Source organism: Cyclopterus lumpus, chromosome 12 (genome assembly GCF_009769545.1).
Source record: "Cyclopterus lumpus isolate fCycLum1 chromosome 12, fCycLum1.pri, whole genome shotgun sequence".
In the NCBI taxonomy this organism is placed as follows: domain Eukaryota; kingdom Metazoa; phylum Chordata; class Actinopteri; order Perciformes; family Cyclopteridae; genus Cyclopterus; species Cyclopterus lumpus.
The window spans coordinates 2699966-2725378 of record NC_046977.1 but is presented as its reverse complement, the minus strand read 5'-3'; the positions used below and the strand labels follow the sequence as shown (position 1 = coordinate 2725378).

Below are 25413 nucleotides of genomic sequence, written 5' to 3'. Positions count from 1 at the left end.
ATCATCACCATCAATCACCACCAATCACCACAATCATCACCATCACCACCAATCACCACCATCATTACCAGCATTACCATCATCACCAATCACCACCATCAACACCAATCACCACCATCAATCACCACCATCATTACCATCATCCCCAATCACCATCAATCACCACCATCAATCACCACCAATCACCACAATCATCACCATCACCACCAATCACCACCATCATTACCATCATCCCCAATCACCATCAATCACCACCAATCACCACCAATCACCATCAATCACCACCATCATCACCATCATCCCCATCACCACCAATCACCACCATCATCACCATCACCACCAATCACCACCAATTACCACAATCATCACCACCAATCACCAAAGTGATACAAAACAAACAGAAAAGAAACCAAAACAACAACAAAGTGATATAAAAAAAACACAAAAGATACCAAATCAACAACAAAGAGATACAAAACAACCACAAAGAGACTCAAACAACAGCAAAGTAATACAAAACAACCACAAAGAGACTATACGACTATTAAAAGTTGTATAATAACCACAAAGAGGAACAAAACAACCACAAAGTGATACAAAAAAAACACAAAAACACTCAAAACAACAACAAAGTGATACAAAACAACCACAAAGAGACTATACGACTATTAAAAGTTGCATAATAACCACAAAGAAGAATGGAACAACAACAAAGTGATACAAAACAACAACAAAGTGACAAAAAATAACAACAGAGACTATACGACTATTGAAAGTTGCATAATAACCACAAAGAGTAACAAAACAACCACAAAGTGATACAAAACAAACAACAACAAAGTGATACAAAACAACCACAAAGAGACTATATGACTATTAAAAGTTGCATAATAACCACAAAGAGGAATGAAACGACAACAAAGTGATACAAAACAACCACAAAGAGACTCAAAACAACAACAAAGTGATACAAAACAACCACAAAGAGACTCAAAACAACAACAAAGTGATACAAAACAACCACAAAGAGACTATATGACTATTAAAAGTTGCATAATAACCACAAAGAGGAATGAAACGACAACAAAGAGACTCAAAACAACAACAAAGAGACTATACGACTATTAAAAGTTGCATAACAACTACAAAGAGGAACAAAACAACATGTTTGGTGATTGTTGAGGGAAGAAACTATATTGATCGCTGTCGTGCTGAAAAGGTGAACTTGGTTTAGAGAAACGTGTAATTACATAAACAATGAAGATAAATAAAACGTAAACATAAATAATATTTGTCTCGCCAGTATTTCAAGCTTTAAGAAGATGTTCGTCACTTTTTACTTGACTGAAGTTTTTTTTGTGTTTTGAAAGCAGCGAAGAAGAAGAAAGACGTCACACATCCTAATTAACTTATTCATATTTGACTCTTTTATTAGATCGTTATGTAATGAAGGATGTTTGTCTGCTGAGTCTAAAAACAGTGATAAACAAAATCCTGTGAACTAAATATATCTTTTTTTAATTTTTGAAGAGTCTTCCGTTACGTTTGGTTTGTGTATTTTTTCTAATAAAAGCAGAAATTGAACAGAAACTGTTGGTATTTAATTTTCTAATGATTACATACACTTGTCAATTCTAATTTTTATTCAATTGTAATTATATTTATTATTGTTTAAATTATAATCTTCCAAAATGTTGTTTATATTATTACATAAATATTATATTATTACATATTATATATATATTATTCACCAATCAGTGAGAGGTAAATAATCACTCAATAATTTACCAACAATAAAGAATAAATTTGACCACCAGGTGGCAGAAGACATTGCTGAGTGTTGTGTTACGTAACTCTTGGTCCCTAAATATTAGGGCCTAAAAATAAAGATGGTTAGGAAATATTAAAATAAGAAGACAAATAGGAGGTTAATGCAGTAATTTGAAGTCCAAATACTTAAAAAGTTAAGAGGATTGTTTGAAAGACACTCATTTAATAAAGTACCAATAAGGCAGTTATTAATTGTTATTTGTAGTATTGTACTATGATAATAATATTTAATATTATTACACCAATATAATTATTAGTAATACAATGTTTAATGTTTAGAGCTTATCATTAATGTTATTATTGTAAAGACAGATGAAGTTCCAACTGTGTAACCCTAATTTAATTCAAATGAACATTGAATTGAATGAATTTGAGTTATTAATACATCTCTATTAGTATTGATATTATTATTGTTATTATTATTTTATTTTTAAGTAACAAGTATTCTTAACGCATTCATTATTATTGTGATTATTACTTGTTATTATTATTATACAGACGGATAAAGTCCCAGCTGCGGAGCAGACCGGGCTCGGTGCCAGAGGGGTGCGGGATGGTGCAGGATGAGGATGAAGGGGAGTGTGTGTGTGTGTGTGCGTGTGTGTGCGTGTGTGTGTGTGTGTGTGTGTGTGTGTGTGTGTGGGGTGGTGTGTGTGTGTGGGGGGGTGTGGGGGGGGGGGGGGGGTGCAGATGCCATGTGCCTTTACATAACAGCAGCTGGCTCCGGATACAATTGGAGGAGGAGAGACCTCTGGCCGCCGCAGCATCTCCATCCGCTGTGTGCCGCATTGCCCCGAGAGACAATAACAAGGGGGGGGGGGGGGGGGGGGACGCAGCGCGCGTGCATTATTGTGGGATGTTTACCTGCTGCAGAAATAGAGCATCAACACCACAGACTGTGTGTGATGAAGAGTGAGAGAGGAGGAGGAGGAGGAGGAGGAGAGTTTGTTTATTAGCTCTACCTGTCACCGTCCGGTAGGCGGTGATAACGGTGTGTGTGTGTGTGTGTGTGTGCGTGTGTGTGTGTGTGTGTGCGTGTGCGTGTGTGTGTGTGTGTGTGACGGGCCGGCGGGGGGGCGGAGCCGCTCGGACATGAGTAAATGACGTCAGCCCCCGGGTCGCCGAGCAGTGAAACAAACATGGCGACAGAGTGGAGCGGGCAGCAGGGTTACATTCTCGCTGTCATTATATTCCTGTGGAGCGCGGTGGGCGGACGCACGGAGGCGGCGGCCGCTGCTGCGGCGTCCTCGGGCGGCAGGGGCGGCGGCGGCGGAGGCGGCGGCGGCAGCGGCGGCGGCGGACAGGTGCTCGGCATGCGTCTGGAGAGGAGCGACAAGCCGTCCGGCACCAATGACGACGGTGTCATCCAGGTGACCGAGGAGAGCACCGTGCAGCTCCGGTTCTACGGGGTGCAGCTCCACTCGGGCGCCTGGACGCAGATCCGCTTCACGGAGCTCACGGACGGCGGCGAGGAAGAGGAGGAGGAGGAGGAGGAGGAAGCGGCGGCCGCGGCGGCGGCGAGGGGCGGCAGCGGCATGATGGAGGCGCCGGACAGGACTTGCGCCGACTTCACGAAGGACATCAGCGTCGGGACCTTCATGAACGTGAGCGGCCGAGGCACGTCCGGTGTGCTCACCGTGCGCGTTAAGCCGCTGCGCAAGAGCGAGCCGCAGAAGGAGTACGCCCTGTGCACGCGCCACGCCGCGGACGACGGGAGCAGGTGGGTGCAGCTGGGCGACAGCGACGGCCGGCTGCTGGTGCTGGAGGAGAAGAAGTCTCTGCTGCCCATGTGGCTGCAGCTGATCGTCATCTGCTGCCTGCTGGTGCTGTCCGGCATGTTCAGCGGGCTCAACCTGGGCCTGATGGCGCTGGACCCCATGGAGCTGCGCATCGTGCAGAGCTGCGGCACCGACAAGGAGCGCAACGACGCCCGGAAGATCGAGCCCATCCGCAGCAAGGGCAACTACCTGCTGTGCTCCCTGCTGCTGGGCAACGTGCTGGTGAACACCACGCTCACCATCCTCCTGGACGACCTGATCGGGTCCGGCCTGGGCGCCGTGGTGGCCTCCACCATCGGCATCGTCATCTTCGGGGAGATCGTGCCGCAGGCGCTGTGCTCGCGCCACGGCCTGGCGGTGGGGGCCAACACCATCATGGTGACCAAGTTCTTCATGTTCCTCACCTTCCCGGTGTCCTTCCCCGTCAGCAAGCTGCTGGACGTGCTGCTGGGCCAGGAGATCGGCACCGTGTACAACCGGGAGAAGCTGGTGGAGATGCTGAAGGTGACGGAGCCCTACAACGACCTGGTGAAGGAGGAGATGAACATGATCCAGGGCGCCCTGGAGCTGCGGACCAAGACGGTGGAGGACGTCATGACGCCCATCGGCGACTGCTTCATGATCCAGGCGGACGCCGTGCTGGACTTCAACACCATGTCGGAGATCATGGAGAGCGGCTACACCCGGATCCCCGTGTTCGACGACGAGCGCTCCAACATCGTGGACATCCTGTACGTCAAGGACCTGGCCTTCGTGGACCCGGACGACTGCACCACCCTGAAGACCATCACCAAGTTCTACAACCACCCGGTCCACTTCGTGTTCCACGACACCAGGCTGGACGCCATGCTGGAGGAGTTCAAGAAAGGTGCGTGAGTGTGTGTGTGTGTGTGTGTGCGTGTGTGTGTGTGTGTGAAACATGAAGCCACACAAACAACTTCCTGTCCTTCCAATCGGAATCAGTCCGAATCAATCGGCTCTATTGACGACTGGAACATCACACGAGGGCACATTTCATTCCAGTCAAGCTCTGAAATATATATATATATATATATATACGTGTGTATATATATCCTCATCTTCATATTTACAAACTGTACGACGATATCTTTACATACTTAGTGAGTGTTTACATCTCAGAGGTACATGTTGTATTTTTTTGGTACAACATGTACCTTCCTTGCTTCCTTCCTTGCTTCCTTCCTTTCCTTCCTTTCCTTCTTCCTGGTTCTTGATCTTTTGCCTTTGAATTTCCTGCATTAAGTAACCCGCTGCCAAGCAGAACTTTAACCACTTGAACACCAATAAATATATGTATTTACATATATATATATATATATATATATATATATATATATATATGTATGTGTGTGTGTGTGTATATATATGAGTATAAACATATTTATATTCAATTTAGCGAGCTAGCGAGCGCGTTACTTTATGCAGAAAACTTCAAAGGAAAAAGATGAGGTTATTTGGAATATCAACATTTTTCCATTTCCATTTTATAAATAACAATAAAAGAAACATCCACATAAATATGACCCGTCATTGCCCTCGTGACTTAATGCCCGTTCCCATCAGGCCGTGTGGTGTTTTATTGATTGGCTGCATCAGAGTTTCATCTCGCCCGACAGACGGTTTTCATCCCGTCAGAGAGCAGCGACTAATCAGTGAAAGCCGCCGCCGCCGCGTTCACGTGTTCTCTGGGATGAACACGTTCAGGCGCACCGGATTAGCGCTGGAAATCTCAGCGCTGATATCCACACCTCGGAAAAACAAAGCCGTCGATGTAACAATGAAGCTCCGGCAGGGAATTAGAGCTACGGATGAAGCTGTCAAGATATCGGATGTCATCTGATTGTTTCATCACATTTATAAAGATGTTATTCTGTATTTAAATGGGTAAATAACAGGAAAAAATGCACATTTATTAGAGGCTATTTATAGCACTTTTACTATCCGCGCGTGTGTGCTTCAGCATCGTTCATACGTGGTTTCACATTTATGCTTTTTATTTTGGATCAGGCTGATTTTTTATTTTCTAGTATTTCTATTAATCAATGTATGAAAACCGTGAAAAATAAGTTTTCGTATCTTCTTGAAATGTCTAGTTTTTGTCCGATAGTCTAAAAAAAACCAAAACATTCAGTTTAATACAATTTATGACAAAGAAAATCATTGAATCCTCACATTTTAGAAGCTGGATAATTTGGCATTTTGGTTTGAAAAATGGCAATTAAGTGATTTATTAGAATAGTTGCAGATTAATTAACTTTAACTTCACGGCTGACGTTTGTCCTGCTGAAGTCACTGAACCTGCAGCAGGGCTGCTGGCTGTGACCTCTGACCTTCCTGTGAGTTTAGAGGGAACAGAGCAGCTGATGATGATGATTGAGTCATCACGTCAGTGGGCTGTGCTGACTCTACACGACAACGGCCAGAGGCCGGGTCGTGTGTTTGGTCGTGTCAGCGGCTGATGTTTTAGCATGCGGGGTGACTCAGAGCTTTTCTTTGCTCTGATTGGTTCTCAAAACACATGCAAAGAGACAGAGAGACAAAATACATGCAAAGAGACAAAGAGACAAAATACATGCAAAGAGACAAAACACATGCAAAGAGACAAAACACATGCAAAGAGACAAAGAGACAAAACACATGCAAAGAGACAAAACGCATGCAAAGAGACAAAACGCATGCAAAGAGACAAAGAGACAAAACACATGCAAAGAGACAAAGAGACAAAACACATGCAAAGAGACAAAACGCATGCAAAGAGACAAAACACATGCAAAGAGACAAAGAGACAAAACACATGCAAAGAGACAAAGAGACAAAATGCATGCAAAGAGACAGAGAGACAAAACACATGCAAAGAGACAAAGAGACAAAACACATGCAAAGAGACAAAACACATGCAAAGAGACAAAACACATGCAAAGAGACAAAACACATGCAAAGAGACAAAACGCATGCAGAGACAAAACGCATGCAAAGAGACAAAGAGACAAAACACATGCAAAGAGACAAAACGCATGCAAAGAGACAAAGAGACAAAACACATGCAAAGAGACAGAGAGACAAAACGCATGCAAAGAGACAAAGAAACAAAACACATGCAAAGAGACAGAGAGACAAAACGCATGCAAAGAGACAGAGAGACAAAACACATGCAAAGAGACAGAGAGACAAAACGTATGCAAAGAGACAAAGAGACAAAACGCATGCAAAGAGACAAAGAGACAAAACGCATGCAAAGAGACAAAGAAACAAAACACACATGCAAAGAGACAAAGAAACAAAATGCATGCAAAGAGACAAAACACATTCAAAGAGACAAAGAGACAAAACGTATGCAAAGAGACAAAGAAACAAAACACATTCAAAGAGACAAAGAGACAAAGCACATGCAAAGAGACAAAACAGTCGTATCTCGTATGGAGCTGAACTGTAGTGGATAATAACTTTGTCAGGTATGGAATTAATGTGGTCCGTACTTTAAACAATGTAAGTAAGTTTAAAGTGACAAGTGTAATTAAAGTGAAGAATTAAGTGCGTCCTGGGGATGACAGTCAGTCAGTGAGGGACCCGGACTCAGTTAATGAGCCCGGCTGCCCACGAGAAGGAGCTGTTAGTGAGGTCTTGGTCCTGATGGACCTCAGCCTCCTGCCAGAGGGACTCAACCCGTTTATGTCCAATCAGCCTCTCAGCAGAGAGTGTTAAAGTGTTAAAGCTGCATTCTCTCTACAGACCACCAGGGGGCGACTCCTCTGGTTGTATAGAAGTCTCTGCTTCATGTGTTAAAGCTGCATTCTCTCTCCTGACCACCAGGGGGCGACTCCTCTGGTTGTATAGAAGTCTATGCTTCATGTGTTAAACCTGCATTCTCTCTCCTGACCACCAGGGGGCGACTCCTCTGGTTGTATAGAAGTCTATATAAATGACTCTACTTCTCTTGATTTATTCCCTCAGTAAACATTGTAAACATTAGTTTTTGGTCTCAATCTCTAGTTTCAAGTCTTCTTCAATACAGCGTGATGTTCATTTAGTAAATTATGGTCATTTAGAGTCAAACAGACCATAAAGCAGGGGATGCTTTAGGGGCGTGGCTAGAAGGTGATTGACAGGTCGACACCAGAGACGTATTTGGCTGTTGTTTAATTATTCTCTAAAAAGAAGAATAGTGCAGAAGATCATAACTCTCGTTGTGTTTCTGTCCTGCAGCCTCTTGAGGTTCGAGAACACGGGTCTTTTTTTAATGAGGGTAGGATTAACCTCCCCCCCCCCCCCCCCCCCCCCTTTATCTCTGCTTTGCCAGTTCCTCCAGCTCTGTTGCTGTAAAGCTCTTAGTCCAGTCTGGGCTAAATGAGGCATCAGTCTGTCCTCGCCGGATAACAGCCGCCTCCGAAAACCAAATCCAACAGCGTTCTTTTTATTTCACAGTTGCCCGCTGCCCTACTTTTCTTTTCTTTTTTTTTTTTTTTGCTGACAGCTCAGCTTTGTGCGAATGTAAAAACTGTCCACGCCGTCGTGTCTGTGACCTTGTGGCTCTCCGACTCTCTGCAGGTAAATCCCACCTGGCCATCGTGCAGAAGGTGAACAACGAGGGGGAGGGGGACCCGTTCTACGAGGTGCTGGGATTGGTCACCCTGGAGGACGTCATCGAGGAGATCATCAAGTCGGAGATCCTGGACGAGTCCGACCTCTACAGTGAGTCGGCAGACGACACACACACACACACACACACACACACACACACACACACACACTCCTGACATCATGCAAGAAGAAACAAGTTTTCTTTGCATTTGATTTAATTTTAGTGAAATAAATTAATAGTGTGAAAGACAAAACTCCACCAAATAAAATCATTTAACTGGGAAAAGAAAAGTAAGAAAGCTCCGGGAGATCAAGAGAAACTAAACTCTTCCTCTTCCTCTTCCTCTTCCTCTTCCTGCAGCTGACAACCGGAACAGGAAGAAGGTGGATCCCAATAAAAACAAGCCCGACTTCTCGGCCTTCAAGCAGGAGGGCGACAGCAAAGTGAAGATCTCTCCTCAGCTCATGCTGGCGGCGCATCGTTTCCTGGCGACAGGTGAGCTCTGATGTCAGGTGACCTCAGCGTGACCTCAGCGTGACCTCAGGTGACCTCAGCGTGACCTCAGTGCGACGTCACCGTCCGAATGGCCTCTAATTTTTAGGGTTATATCATCTTGAAATGTGTTCCGTTTAGTTTGTAAACAACATAAGCAGCAGAGATATCCAGGCAATAAAACACAATATAATTTAATTACATTAAGTTTATTCCACGAGGAATACAAAATAAATCAAAACATAAATACATTAATAAAGATTATAGTCATGACAAAACCACAGAGTGCATGGCTTGAACCCCAAAGTAACCATCAAAACATTCAAATATATATTTTAGAAATACTCGAAATATTCGTATTATTATTATTATTTGAAATTAAAATAATGTATATTTGTTTTCATAAAATGTATATATTTTGTAAATTATTATATATTTGTATTATTTAATAAAATGTCGATTTTTGTTTTTAATAAAAGATAAATATTTAAAAGATCTTTTTTAGATATTTATTTTTTATAAAATATATATTTGTAGGGTCAAAACATGACCTCGTAGATGAACCATGAAACTTCACCACTTCATCACTGACATTAAGAGGAGGAGTTAGTGTGTTACAAGTTTTATGAAATGCTGTTTTCAATATGCAAATGAGGTGTTACGTCATAGTAACGTTTGGTGCCCCCCCCCCCCCAGAGGTCACCCTGTTCAGCCCCTTCCAGGTCACAGAGAAGGTCTTACTGAGGGTCCTCAGACACCCGGACGTCATCAAGGAAATCAAGTTCAACGACAACGACAAACGCTCGCCGCAGCACTTCCTGTATCAGAGAGGCAAACCTGTGGACTTCTTCATCCTCGTACTGCAGGTACACACACACACACACACACACACACACACACACACACACACACACTTTAATGTTGCAACTGCTAACGAAGGAGTTAATTTAGAAACTGCTGTTTGATATGTGGTAATATATCATATTTATTTATTATTTATTATAAGAATACTTTGTGTTAATAATCAGAATCTGTTAAATAACTTATATTAAGTTATCAAATACTGTAGTGGAATAAAAAGTACACTATTAACCTCTTTATTTATTTATTCAGCACTCAAATTAAATACAAGTACCGCAAATAGTATTTAATAATAAAACAAATATAAAAATAATAAAATATATACATATATATTTATGTATGTATGTATGTGTGTGTGTATGTATATGTATATATATATATATATATATCCTAAGATCAGGAAGTTACGGTCGTCGTTTAATTTTTTATATATATATATATATATATATATATATATATATATAGTAAATAATATATATTTATATAATATATAATATATCCTATTCTTGTGTTTAACACAGAACTGTGATACAATGTAAAATTATAACACACGATACAGAATAATTATTATAATTATAAGATTTAAAGCCACAGAATTAGTAAATATCTTCAGCGGAGGTTATTAAACGTTTTTACTTCCTGGAGTCTAGAGAGACGATAAATAATTGACTGTGAGCAGAAGTATTGATTAAAGAGGTCAGAGAGCCGGCTGGTGTCACCGCGGCGTGAGCTTAGAGAACTCCCGGTTTAAACCGCGTGCGTCAGGGATCTAACACACGAGCTGGCGCTAACCTCAATGAACCCTTAAGACTTAAGACCATTAACTGGATGTTTTAACCTTTAACCTTTTATTCAAAGCACAAAATCACAACACGGGGAAAAGAATTGTTTGAGTTGAATCATAAGTCTGATACTTGTTGAGGTTGAAGTGTTTTTTGTTGTTTTGTTAAACGACTCAGAGAGAGCTGCAGTGACTACGTAGTTCTTTAACCGAACAGGAAGTAGCTCTGTAACCAAACAGGAAGTAGCTCTGTAACCCAACAGGAAGTAGCTCTGTAACCCAACAGGAAGTAGTTCTGTAACCCAACAGGAAGTAGCTCTGTAACCCAACAGGAAGTAGTTCTGTAACCAAACAGGAAGTAGCTCTGTAACCCAACAGGAAGTAGTTCTGTAACCAAACAGGAGGTAGCTCTGTAACCTAACAGGAAGTAGTTCTGTAACCCAACAGGAAGTAGCTCTGTAACCAAACAGGAAGTAGCTCTGTAACCCAACAGGAAGTAGTTCTGTAACCAAACAGGAGGTAGCTCTGTAACCCAACAGGAAGTAGCTCTGTAACCGAACAGGAAGTAGTTCTGTAACCCAACAGGAGGTAGCTCTGTAACCCAACAGGAAGATTAGTAGTTAGTAGATTAGTAGTTCTGTAACCCAACAGGAAGTAGCTCTGTAACCCAACAGGAAGATTAGTAGTTAGTAGATTAGTAGTTCTGTAACCCAACAGGAAGTAGCTCTGTAACCCAACAGGAAGTAGCTCTGTAACCCAAAACAAAGTAGCTCTCTAACCCAACAGGAAGTAGTTCTATAACCCAACAGGAAGTAGTTCTGTAACCAAACAGGAAGTAGTTCTGCAACCAAACAGGAAGTAGTTCTGCAACCAAACGGGAAGTAGTTCTGCAACCAAACAGGAAGTAGTTCTTCAACCACACAGGAAGTAGTTCTGTAACCAAACAGGAAGTAGTTCTGCAACCACACAGGAAGTAGTTCTGTAACCAACAGGAAGTAGTTCTGTAACCAACAGGAAGCAGTTCTGGAAGGTCATCATCACTGGACAATCAAATCCTTTTTTAAATTATTACTGTGTCAAAATAAACGGAAAAAAAATATCACCAATAAATCAATCAATCAAGTTTTATTTTTTTATATACATGAACATATATTTATTTATATATGTGTATACACACATCTATTTATACATGCTGTTTTAATTAATTACGTTTTTCATATATATATATATAAATATACATATATATATACTTAAATATATATGTATATATTTATGTATATATACATTTATTATTTATTTAAATATATATATATATATATATATATATACAGTATAATACAGTACATATGTGTCATATATATATATATATATATATATATATATATATATATATAATGAGAAGATGAATAGAAATAAGTTTAGAAAATAACAAAAATAAAGTAAAATTGGAGCAAACAAGAATAAGAAATAACATACGTATAAATACTAAAACCGTTGCATAAAAACACTAAAAATTAGACCAAATAATAAACATTAACACACAAATTATAAACCAGACTGAACAAAAGGTTTTTGGTTTCTAAAACAGAAAAACAAGAGGAAACGTTTAATATTCTGTAAAATATAGTAAAATAAAAGTCTCTTAAGTGTCGCACACACACACACACACACACACACACACACACACACACACATACACATACACATACACACACACCCGTCATGTGGTTCTTTCTCTCCGAATGTGTTTGAGAGGCTTTGTTTTCCTTCAACACCTGAGGTGTGAAGTGACTGCAGACACCGCCATGCAACCTGAACACAGCTGCTCCTGTTTCACACTGTGTGTGTGTGTGTGTGTGTGTGTGTGTGTGTGTGTGTGTGTGTGTGTGTGTGTGTGAGAGAGAGAGACACACACCTGAATGTGAGAGACACCTGAAGCTGAATGTAATATTTATGGGCCGTCAAAGTGTTTCTGTCACAGGAGACGACCACTGCTAGTGTAACACACACTGTTAGATAATGTGCTTATTAAATCAAGTGTGTGTGTGTGTGTGTGTGTGTGTGTGTGTGTGTGTGTGTGTGTGTGTGTGTGTGTGTGTGTGTGTGTGTGTGTGTGTGTGTGTGTGTGTGTGTGTGTGTGTGTGTGTGTGTGTGTGTGTGTGTGTGTGTGTGTGTGTGTGTGTGTGTGTGCGTGTGTGTGTGTGTTTCAGGGGCGAGTGGAGGTGGAAGCCGGAAACGAAAACATGAAGTTTGAAAGCGGGCCGTTCTCCTACTACGGAGTCATGGCTCTGAGCTCTCCATCACTGGGTGAGACACACACACACACACACGCACACACACACACACACACGCACGCAAACACGCACGCACGCACGCAAACACACACACACACACGCACACGCACGCAAACACACAAACACACACACACACACACACACGCACGCACACACACACACACACACACACACAAACACATACTGATATGTACTACTACTGATATGCAGTACTACATATCAGTAGTAGTACATGTCAGTAGTAGTACATATCAGTAGTAATACATATCAGTAGTAATACATATCAGTAGTAATACATATCAGTAGTAATACATATCAGTAGTACTACATATCAGTAGTAGTACTACATATCAGTAGTAATACATATCAGTAGTAGTACTACATATCAGTAGTACTACATATCAGTAGTACTACATATCAGTAGTAATACATATCAGTAGTAATACATATCAGTAGTAATACATATCAGTAGTAGTACTACATATCAGTAGTAGTACATATCAGTAGTAGTACATATCAGTAGTAGTACTACATATCAGTAGTAGTACATATCAGTAGTAGTACTACATATCAGTAGTAGTACATGTCAGTAGTACTACATATCAGTAGTACTACATATCAGTAGTAGTACTACATATAGTACTACATATCAGTAGTACTACATATCAGTAGTACTACATGTCAGTAGTACTACATATCAGTAGTAGTACATATCAGTAGTAGTACATATCAGTAGTAGTACTACATATCAGTAGTACTACATGTCAGTAGTACTACATATCAGTAGTAGTACATATCAGTAGTAGTACATATCAGTAGTAGTACTACATATCAGTAGTACTACATATCAGTAGTAGTACTACATATCAGTAGTACTACATATCAGTAGTAGTACATATCAGTAGTACTACATGTCAGTAGTACTACATATCAGTAGTAGTACATATCAGTAGTAGTACATATCAGTAGTACTACATGTCAGTAGTACTACATATCAGTAGTAGTAGATATCAGTAGTAGTACATATCAGTAGTACTACATGTCAGTAGTACTACATATCAGTAGTAGTACATATCAGTAGTAGTACTACATATCAGTAGTAGTAGATATCAGTAGTAGTACTACATATCAGTAGTACTACATATCAGTAGTAGTACATATCAGTAGTAGTACTACATATCAGTAGTACTACATATCAGTAGTAGTACTACATATCAGTAGTACTACATATCAGTAGTAGTACATATCAGTAGTAGTACTACATATCAGTAGTACTACATATCAGTAGTAGTACTACATATCAGTAGTACTACATATCAGTAGTAGTACATATCAGTAGTAGTACTACATATCAGTAGTACTACATATCAGTAGTAGTACTACATATCAGTAGTACTACATATCAGTAGTAGTACATATCAGTAGTAGTACTACATATCAGTAGTAGTACATATCAGTAGTAGTACTACATATCAGTAGTAGTACATATCAATAGTAGTACATATCAGTAGTAGTACATATCAGTAGTACTACATGTCAGTAGTACTACATGTCAGTAGTACTACATATCAGTAGTACTACATATCAGTAGTAGTTCTACATATCAGTAGTAGTACTACATATCAGTAGTACTACATATCAGTAGTAGTACATATCAGTAGTAGTACTACATATCAGTAGTAGTACATATCAGTAGTAGTACTACATATCAGTAGTAGTACATATCAGTAGTACTACATATCAGTAGTAGTACTATTTAGTCGGCTACAAAATGTTAATTTGGGTTGAGTTTAAAAACATGTTTTAAAAATACAATAAAGAGTATTTTATAAAGTGTTTACTGTTTGACTCACTGGGGCCCTCTAGTGGTTCATCTTCATCACTGATGATGAGTCATGTCTCTTCTTCTTCTTCTCCTCCTTCTCCTCTTCCTCTTCTTCCTCTTCTTCCTCCTCCTTCTCCTTGTCCTTCTCCTCCTCCTCCTCCTCCTCCTCCTCCTTGTCCTCCTTGTGCTCCTCATTGTCCTCCTCCTACTCCTCCTTCTCCTTCTCCTCCTCCTCCTTGTCCTCCTCCTCCTCCTCCTTGTCCTCCTCCTCTTTCTTCTCCTTGTCCTTCTCCTTCTCCTCCTCCTTTTCCTTGTCCTCCTCCTCCTTGTCCTTCTCCTCCTCCTCCTCGTCCTCCTCCTTGTCCTCCTCCTCCTCCTCCTCCTCCTCTTCCTCCTTCTCCTCCTTCTCCTCTTCCTTGTCCTCCTCCTCCTCCTCCTCCTCTTCCTCCTCCACCTCCTCTTCCTCCTCCTCCTTGTCCTCCTCCTCCACCTCCTCTTCCTCCTCCTCCTTGTCCTCCTCCTCTTCCTCCTCCTCTTCTTCTTCCTCCTCCTGGATAAACTGCTGTGTGTACTTCCTGTTTTATGGTGTTCAAGTGTCAGATGTAAAAGTCATGTGACTCATTTCTCATCCTGAACTATTTAACTGTTTATTATTTAACTGTTTATTATTTAACTGTTAAACATTTAACTTTTTAATAATTAATATTATTTATTATTAATAATTGTCAGAAAATAAGCACATAAGAACATTTTAAAGCCTCATTTTGCTTCTAAATGGATTAAATATTTTATGTTTTATTCGTATTTTACTGGAAAGATTCTGAGACGGGTGATTTAATCAGAATCTGATTTATTGATTTAAATATGTGTAATATCTGTAAATCCTTGTTCAATTCATATCAAAGTAAATATTCATCATTGATCTACTTATTATTTAATTAGAATTCTTTTTACTTTGAAATGTTTGAAACGTCACGTAATCTACGGCTGTGTTTAGTAACTTTATGGTTTATTAAAATATTTAGTGTCAAATGTTCCCGTTTTTTTAACAGTAATTGATCGTTATTAATATTATTGATATTATTACCGATCAGCTCAGAGGCTCATTCTGCAGATTAAATCCAGTTAAAACCTCTCAAGAGAATAAAATGCAGATCACTGATATAAAATAAACCAGCTCATCTTTCTCTGTCTCCTCCTCTTCCTCCTCTTCCTCCTCCTCTCTCAGCCGTCACCCCTCCTCTCTCCCCATCAGTGGCGTCTCCCCCTCCACGGCGCCTCTCTCTTAAGAGGTTTTCTCTGTTCTCTCGTTTCCCAGGTAAACACTCGCATGGGCCAGAGGAAGGAGGGAGGGAGGAAGGAGGGAGGGAAGGAGGGAAGGAAGGAGGGAGGGGGGTCCTCTTCATGACTTTCCCTTTTTTTCATCCTCTTCAGAGCCCTAATCCAGCAAGGACAGACCCAGAATACAAACAGTTTAATGCCCTTTGTTTACAAACGATGCCCTTCAGAGTGACCTTTGACCTCTGACCTCATTCAGTCTTGATTGGGAGAGAAATAGTTAAATATAGAGTCAAAAACCGCCAAAATAAAGCTCTTAAATGTTAAATGTCGTCCAAATCACCATTTAAATTAACTGGACGGGATTCATTTCTGAAACGTGAATCTCAAATATTCAATTATAAAATATAAAAATCACAAAATAAGCACAAATATTCTCAAATGTGTTCCCAAATGTGATAATCAGTTTTTATTTGCTTTTATAGCATTTTGAGTTTTTAACTGACAAACAATTTAAAGACAATTCCTCAAGTTCGAATTCATTATTTTCCATTTCATGTTTTCAGTAAATTATTAGTAAATTATTATTTTATGATAATTGTCCTCCTGCACATTTTACACGTGTGCAGATATAGTTTTTTATAATAAAAAAGATTCAAAATGTTCGGTTTAAGCTGTGTATTAATTAAAATATCTTAAATAGTTCTTTTAAATTGTTGGTTTTGAATGAAGTGAGAAACAAAAAGTCTTATTTAAATAGTTTTCTCTCCTGAATTAAAATATAATTTGTGTTAAATTGTGTTATAAGTGCTATAATTATAATTAAATGAGTTATTTTCTCCATGAACACTAAACAAAAGGTTCACATGCACTTAAAATAATTCAAATTAAATGCTTTGAGTTATATTTATAATATGAGCTTGCGGTGCACAACAGCCTCTTGTGGCTGAAATGAGTATTACAACAACACACCTTAAAAAGATTTACCAAACATTTGATGGATAACAAAACGTTAACGATCGTTAAATCTCATATTTTTACATTACGTGAAGGAGGAACACTTGCTGGATGGGGCTCGAGGAGCCACCACCTCCTCCCCTTCCTCCCCTCTAACCACTGATCTGTGGTCAGATGTTATTCAGAACTCCTGTGACGTCGGCTAATCTGAGACCTCCGGTTAAAGGATTAGTTTGACTTTTTTTAAATTTATTTTTTTTAAATACGTTAGTTTGCTTTTTCTTTGGATGAGAAGATAATAGCTTTTTAAAATATGACGCTAATACAGCAGCTAGTTAGCTTAGCATAAAGCCTGCAAACCGCTAGCACGGCTCAGACAAGAAAATTAAATCATGGCCGACACTGGAAGGGGCGGGGCTTCACCTCCTTTTAAACCACCCCTCCCCCCCCAAAAACAAGTGCCTACCCTTCAGACACAGCCGGGCTAGCAGTTTCCATCCGTTTCCATTCTTTATGCTAAGCTAAGCTAACGTGCCGTAACTCAAAATTTCAGTATCAATCTTCTCATCTAACTCTCTCTAACCAGATAATGTTGAACTGTTCCTTTAAGCACTAATGATCATCACCGACGCCCCCCCCCCCCCTGACATCACTATTCCTAGCCAATGAGAGAGCTTCCTCGTCCTGCCGTTGCTCAAACGATGCACTCCTCACGTTTGTCTCACTCTTTGCGTCACTCTTCCCTCATCTCCTCCGTCATGAACCATCAACGTGTGTCGTCAACGTGTTTGTGTTCATCATCATCTCCACGTCAATTTGTTTCCTGCTTCCGTTCACGTGTTGTTGTTGTTGTTGTTGTTGTTGTTGTTGTTGTTGTTGTTGTTTTCTTTGCCCTCACACTCTCCTCTGTCCCACACCAGAGTTTCGCTCTCCGTCTCACGCGGGGAACCTGAACCGCTCGGCGTCTCTGAGCTGCACCGAACGCCTTCCGGAGAACGTCTCCGTCGGCGGGAGCGTCACTCAGATCCCGGGGACGCCGTTCCAGTACGTACCGGACTTCTGCGTACGAGCTCTCACCGACCTGCAGTATGTCAAGGTCGGTACCTGAACCTGAACCTGAACCAGAACCAGAACCAGAACCAGAACCAGAACCAGAACCAGAACCAGAACCAGAACCTGTACCTGAACCTGAACCAGAACCTGTACTTGAATCAGTATGAGCACGAGTACCAGTACACAAACCTGAACAAGTATCTGAACCTGAACCTGAACCTGTACACTACCACTTTAGTCCACAGGGGGCGCCAGAACCAACACTACCACTTTAGTCCACAGGGGGCACCAGAACCAACACTACCACTTTAGTCCACAGGGGGCACCAGAACCAACACTACCACTTTAGTCCACAGGGGTGCCAGAACCAACACTACCACTTTAGTCCACAGGGGGCGCCAGAACCAACACTACCACTTTAGTCCACAGGGGGCGCCAGAACCAACACTACCACTTTAGTCCACCGGGGGCACCAGAACCAACACTACCACTTTAGTCCACAGGGGGCGCCAGAGCCAACACTACCACTTTAGTCCACAGGGGGGCTCCAGAACCAACACTACCACTTTAGTCCACAGGGGGCGCCAGAGCCAACACTACCACTTTAGTCCACAGGGGGCACCAGAACCAACACTACCACTTTAGTCCACAGGGGGCACCAGAACCAACACTACCACTTTAGTCCACAGGGGGCACCAGAACCAACACTACCACTTTAGTCCACAGGGGGCACTAGAACCAACACTACCACTTTAGTCCACAGGGGGCGCCAGAGCCTCGTAGAACTTTAAGAACAATCTTATCGTTGCTGTTTTGTCGTCCTCAGATCACTCGTGCTCAGTACCAGAACGGCCTCCTGGCGTCCCGGCTGGACAGCACGCCGCAGTCACCCGAGGGCAGTCACACTCGTCTGGACACGTCCGTCTCTTTGCCCCCCGTGACGCCACCGGGGTTCCGCGCCCTGCTGCCGCTGGCCACGCCTCCCGCAAAGCGCCAGCCCCAATCCGCCTCCTCGTCCGGCCGCAGACCCAGCCAGCCTCTGCCCCAAGCCACGCCCCCTCCGAGCAACCACACCACTTTCACCCAACCCCACCCGTCCTCCGTGAGCCCGACTGCGGGCGCCTTTAACCCGACTCCGTCCTCCTGCGGCGCCCCGAAGCCCCAGCTGCTGTTGCTGCCGCCGCCGCCGCCGTCTCCCGATCCGGGGAACGGGCCGGGGGAGACCACCACTCTGCTCAGTGAGCAGCAGAACTGCCTGGGCCCCCACAGGCCCAGCCACACCCAGGCACACCCCATCCACACCATCAGCCACACACACACCGAAAGCACCATCTAACGTCAAAAGCACCTTCGCTCACTCGCTCTACTTCCTGTTTGCTCGTCGTCTCCTGAACTCACTGAGGTTCAGCACCTCGTGTGTACAGAGATCCTCTTTTATCCCGTCCTGCATGCCCCCCCCCCCCCCCTTCGAATCTAGAGTAGACGAGGGAACGCTAGTGAGCACGAGTGGAAACGTAGACGGGGTTTGTGTTTGTAGGTTCAGTTCACCGGATTTACAAAAAGACTGTTTCACCTAAGTGAAAAATTAACTCACCAGCAACGAGTTTTTACTGAAACAATTTCCCAGTTTCTGTGGATCATCTACAGACCGACAGTCTTCAGATGCATCCGGGTTACTCTCACTACTACGGATTATCCAGAATAACTGGGGCATCGTTTCTGGAAAGATTTGTTGCTGTTGAAGTGAAATCAATAACATGAATTCTATGCTTCACGTGTTAAAGCTGCATTCTCTCTCCTGACCACCAGGGGGCGACTCCTCTGGTTGTATAGAAGTCTATGCTTCACGTGTTAAAGCTGCATTCTCTCTCCTGACCACCAGGGGGCGACTCCTCTGGTTGTATAGAAGTCTATGCTTCACGTGTTAAAGCTGCATTCTCTCTACTGACCACCAGGGGGCGACTCCTCTGGTTGTATAGAAGTCTATGCTTCATGTGTTAAAGCTGCATTCTCTCTCCTGACCACCAGGGGGCGACTCCTCTGGTTGTATAGAAGTCTATGCTTCACGTGTTAAAGCTGCATTCTCTCTCCTGACCACCAGGGGGCGACTCCTCTGGTTGTATAGAAGTCTATGCTTCACGTGTTAAAGCTGCATTCTCTCTCCTGACCACCAGGGGGCGACTCCTCTGGTTGTATAGAAGTCTATGCTTCACGTGTTAAAGCGGCGTTCTCTCTCCTGACCACCAGGGGGCGACTCCTCTGGTTGTATAGAAGTCTATGCTTCACGTGTTAAAGCTGGGTTCTCTCTCCTGACCACCAGGGGGCGACTCCTCTGGTTGTATAGAAGTCTATGCTTCATGTGTTAAAGCTGCATTCTCTCTCCTGACCACCAGGGGGCGACTCCTCTGGTTGTATAGAAGTCTATGCTTCATGTGTTAAAGCTGCGTTCTCTCTCCTGACCACCAGGGGGCGACTCCTCTGGTTGTATAGAAGTCTATGCTTCATGTGTTAAAGCTGCATTCTCTCTACTGACCACCAGGGGGCGACTCCTCTGGTTGTATAGAAGTCTATGCTTCATGTGTTAAAGCTGCATTCTCTCTGCACAAAAAGCTCTAATTTTTACATCTTTTGAACTACAAAAAACTAAATTATCTATTATTTATCTTTTCAGAGGCAGAAATCTCAAAAGCTCTGTTCATAAAACTATTAGCAAGTTGTTTTTATTTTTTATTTTGGTGAACTGAACCTTTAGTCATCGCTGGTGCGTCCAGATCAGCAGCTCCTCTTATTTATTTTTTATTTTATTTTTTTTCCAAAAAGTGGAAACTTCCAAAAACTATAAACTTTATTTTCAAAAAGTCAGATTTTATTTGTCGAGCGGCCTGTGAGACTCCTGAAAGTTGTGTAATCTTCATTTATGTCAAAGTTATAATATTACACTTACGAGACGATGTTCATGCTCCACAAACGACCCCAGCAGGTTTTTATGGAGTCTGGAGTGCGTCTCACTCTTTAATTTAACAACTTGCACTCTGATTGGCCAAAAACCGAACAGCCGGCCAATCAGAGCTCCCGCTGCTCCTCCGTGGGTCGGACTTCATCTTTCCTTTTTCTTTTGACTTCACGCAGCTTCTTCAAATTTAAATTAAAGTAAACACAAATTAAAGTGGGACACAAATAAATTGCGAGGTGTAATATAATGTGCAGGAATAAAAAAAATAATTTATTAACAAAAAAATACACATTAAAAATGTTTCTTGTTCGACAGATGATGGCAAAACAAATCATCTTTGTTAAATTATTGTTTTAGGTTATTAATGCACAATGAAGTATTACTAGCTTTTTATATTAATTATAATTCAAGTGCTAATTGTTTTTCATACACAACAGAAATGGCGTCCTTACAGGTTGAAATAAATCGATGCATGTGATGGAAAACAGTGCGCATTAATATGAATTATACGTTCCAAAAACACGGGTATGCTCCTTTAAATTGAGATTAATAGCGAAGCCTTCATGGCCTACCTCTTGAGACAATATAGGTTTTAAATTATGACTTTAGAATATTTATTTTTTGTCATAATAATGTGTATACATATATATATATATATATTGATATATTAAATTTGTTGTTCTTTATTTTAGAGATTTTATTTATATGTTGCCGTCGTTGGTTCTTGAAAACAGTTGAAGGACAAACTTCTAAATATTCTCACTGTGAACGTTAAAGTTTCACACACGACTTTCATCATAAAGAGTAATAACTGCAATATTATGACCAGAAAATAACAAAAACTACGGCGCCAGGTGAGGGGGATAATATTCGGGTAAAAAAAAAAGAGGAATTTTCGTAATTGAAGTCGTAGATTTACAAGAAAGAAACGTGAATATTCTCAGAGCTTAATAATTTGCTCGCTGGGAAGAACTAATCAAATTATAGCTTCAAAGAAAAGTTGCACATTTTAGGAAATAATATTTTTTCTTATGCACTTTCTTGCAGAGAGCCAGACATAAAAAATGAAAACGTCGATCCCAAACTTTTAAAGGGACAATCTCAAAGCTTCTACGTTTCGTTCACCTGAGCGTCGCTTAGCGGATATCTATTAAAAACGATTGATTATTTCCCCCTAAATGTTGAGCTCCAGCCGGGACGTTGTTAGCTTAGCATCAAACACTGGAAGCGTGGCTCGGTCCGAAGGGTTAAACGTCTCCGGACCTGAAGAAGTCGTTTCATCTGCAGGAACTCACGGCTGAAGAAGTCCGGCATAAAAAACACAAACTTCACCTTTCTTTCTTTTTTGTTGCATGGATCTAACGACATGTTTTCCTCCGCTCCGCTAACCATATCTCGGCTGTGACTTCATATTTAATGGACGGATATGAGAGCGGAGTTGATCTCCACGTATCTTTTCACTGGTGTCTGAGAACCTTTGAGCCTGCAGGTTACGGATTGACTGACAGCACAACGGCTCCGTGACATTTAATGGACAACTAACATTCCTCTGCATGTCTTCACACCCGTGGTGGTAAACCCTCACGTGGCTTCCTGTCACTGGACAATTGTACGTGTGTGTGTGTGTGTGTGTGTGTGTGTGTGTGTGTGTGTGTGTGTGTAGTGTGTGTGTGAAAGGCACTCAGAAACAATGGGGAGTAGCTTTTACTGTGTTCAGAGATGAAGAGATTTCAAATCAAGACGACTGTCCGTTGAAGCCGCATGTGATCTTCCTCTTTAGTTGTTTCCTCTTCCTCTTCATGAGTTTAACTGAAGAGGCTTTATTTATGTTGATGATGACATAGTGATTTATTTTTAAAAAAAGGATAAGAGAAACTGTTGTATAAGCTAGCACTGGTTTATAAACACTTTAAACACGTGAGTCACGTAGATGAAGTGTGAACAAAATGAATATTCCAAAGCATGTAAAGGTCATTTAAAGGAACAAAGGAAGGGTTTCATTTTCTTACAGCCCAGTCGCCGGGTAAAATAAATGTGTTGCCGTTGAATGTTTTAGCAAAATTACGTTTCATAAATACGTTTCACATCAGCCACGCTGGTAACATCGCTTTTTAAAGTCGAGATTAACTTCTTTTTTTAAAAATCCTTTTACACATTACATGTTGTGCCCCTGTTTAACAATATATGCAATATATTTCTTTATATTTTTATATCAAAATCCAATCATCTTGTCTTCCCCAAAAAACAAGCATGCATACATAAGCTAGTACCAACCAATAATACCAATTATCAGTAATATGGAGGCACATTAAAGGGTTTGAAATACACTTCCTGTCTCTAAAGTGGGCGGGGTCATAACTGAAAATGGCTTGTGTTGAAACGATAATGTTTCTACTTAATGAAATAACCGTGCTGAATTTCTCACATAAGTTTATGGTGCGTCAAACAACGGTGTATTATGCAACAATGTAACGTAATGCAACAATATTACACAATGTAACAATGTATCAATGTAACATAGTGCAACAATGTAGCATATTAAACAGCATGACGTTATATAACGTAAAAAGCGTAACGTAAACACAGGACATGGACGTCGGCCTCCTGGGTGAAGGTCCTGGGTTAGTTTCTTGCTTACTCGTTTTTACACCATGTGACATTCAATAACCTATCCGTGGTTTGCAGAAACAAACAATGGAAACATATTTTACTGGCGACTGGGCTGCTTCTTATCCTTAAGGTCTTCAAGATGTCAACATCTGGTTTCCAGACCTTTTTGATGTTTCCGTTGTGTGCTCAGTTCTTCACCCCGGGGGGTCCCCGACCAGGGGGACCCGGCCTCTGTGACAACCCATAGTTTTAATACAGCTCACTTTCCTTACAGGAGGAACCTGCTCATTCAATAGAAGTGTAGAGTCGACATAGCCTTAAGAAAATGTAGACCTGCCTGCTGGTTCATAGGTCTCATGTAGCAATTGGTCTTATGCTGGTTTCCAGTGAAGCCACTGGTTGGCTGTGTGACTACCAGTGAGTGTACTGGGAAATGTACAAACAAGTGTTCTACTTATTAATGTTGTATTTATTGTAAACATTGTATTTACTGTTGTTGTTTGTTTTGGGGGTGGGGGGGGGGGGGGGGTTATAGGCACCTGAAGGTGTGGTTCTTGTGAAACGGGCTTCCAGCTTTTTATTGGGTTATTTGACCCAGAAACACTGTGTTCACTTCCCTGATTGCTGTTTGTGTGATTTTACTGTAAATACTCTGTACATGAGATGAACGATGAGAAAAAAACAATATAGCTCTATTTATAACGAGAGATGGGATGTTATTTAAAGTTTTATTTCCATTGTTTTGTAGGCATTAAATAGCAATAAACATTGCACAGAGTTGACCTCAAACAATAACTCACTCCTCACATCTCTGTCTTCCATTTTTTTTTTTTTTGTCGTTATTGACGCGATAACCAAAGTTTTTTTTTCTAAAGCCAAAATAAATATATTCCCCTGTCATCCTTCACCTTCAGCATCCTTTATCTCACTCCTTTTCTCGTCTCCTCCCACGCTTCCTTTTCACCTTTCCTCATCTAGTTTTTCACTCTTATCTCGACTCCCGCCGGTTAAAAATGTTGAAATTCCTGCAGCTTTGACCGGCGGTCCGAATCTGCTAATCCTTTTTTTATTGTTCAGACCTTTTTTTCTGTCATGTGACCTGAGCTGGAGGGGGCAGGGGGGGGGGGGGGGGGGGCTGCTTATCAGCTACTCCTGCAGTGTTGTTCTTAGCCCTGCACCGATGTGATGATTAGACCTGAACGAAGGTTAAATATTTTCTCAGGCCAGTGAGTTTTCCACACTTATTGTATGATTCACGAGCAGATTGTTTGAGTGGTTTCGTGTTTTCGTGCACGTGGAGAGAGTTTTTTGAAGTGCTCCACGTGTCCGTTGCATGTTATATTCTCTTTTTTTCCGGTTGGTTTGCACGCCGAGCGGTCGGGTTCGTGTTCAGCAGAGTTTCAGTGCAGACGGGTGATCATTTTTAAGCTCTCTGAGATATAGAAAATACATATTTATACTTAAAATCCAGTAGGTTTATGAACTCTATAAAAAGTTATTTCCCCCGGGGTATGGAAATAAGATGCCTGTTTGAATATTTAGACAAAGCTGTGACATGTTTTGAGTTTTTAAAAATTAATTGCAATGACTGAGCGGATTGGAGGAGCACCTTTTTAAACATGAAGAGTGTAACTCATAAAAGCAAATGTGTACATACTGTTTTATAAGTAGCCCACTGTACGGCGTTGGAAGGAGATCTGTGAGGTTAATAAACCTGATATATATATATATATATATTTATCTACAGAAAATCCGTCTCTTGTTTGATCACATTTGTCTTTGGAGTGCCGGGTTTTCTTTTTTTTTTTCTGTCTGCAGGATTTGTTCACTTCACGCCAGCTGATGTGAGACATGTTTACAGGAAGCTGGTTATTATATTCACGCCATTACCCATGCTGCACTTCTTCTGCTCGGATTCAAAAGTGTACCTTTTGAGTGCGGTATTGTGTTAAAGGGCGGCTCGCTTTAAAGGATGCGTTCTTGTTTTTATTCTTTAAACAATACTCACAAGCACATTCGTGACCTCTGACCTTTTTTTAAAAGTCCAAAATGAAGGAAATAATCGTAGCTTCTTAGCCGTGTTACTCTTCTTTGTCCGAGT

The 25413-nt window shown here is 41.5% G+C and overlaps 1 protein-coding gene across 1 annotated transcript; it reads left to right on the top strand.

The window, feature by feature from the left end:
• Positions 1-2969: 2969 nt before the first annotated feature.
• On the top strand, positions 2970-19085 carry LOC117740684 (metal transporter CNNM4-like). Its single transcript, XM_034547216.1, has 8 exons — positions 2970-4476; positions 8175-8318; positions 8569-8703; positions 9397-9566; positions 12553-12649; positions 15690-15779; positions 17617-17792; positions 18576-19085. The coding sequence occupies exons 1-8, from the start codon at positions 2970-2972 to the stop codon at positions 19083-19085; spliced, it is 2829 nt and encodes a 942-aa protein (XP_034403107.1).
• Positions 19086-25413: the final 6328 nt, after the last annotated feature.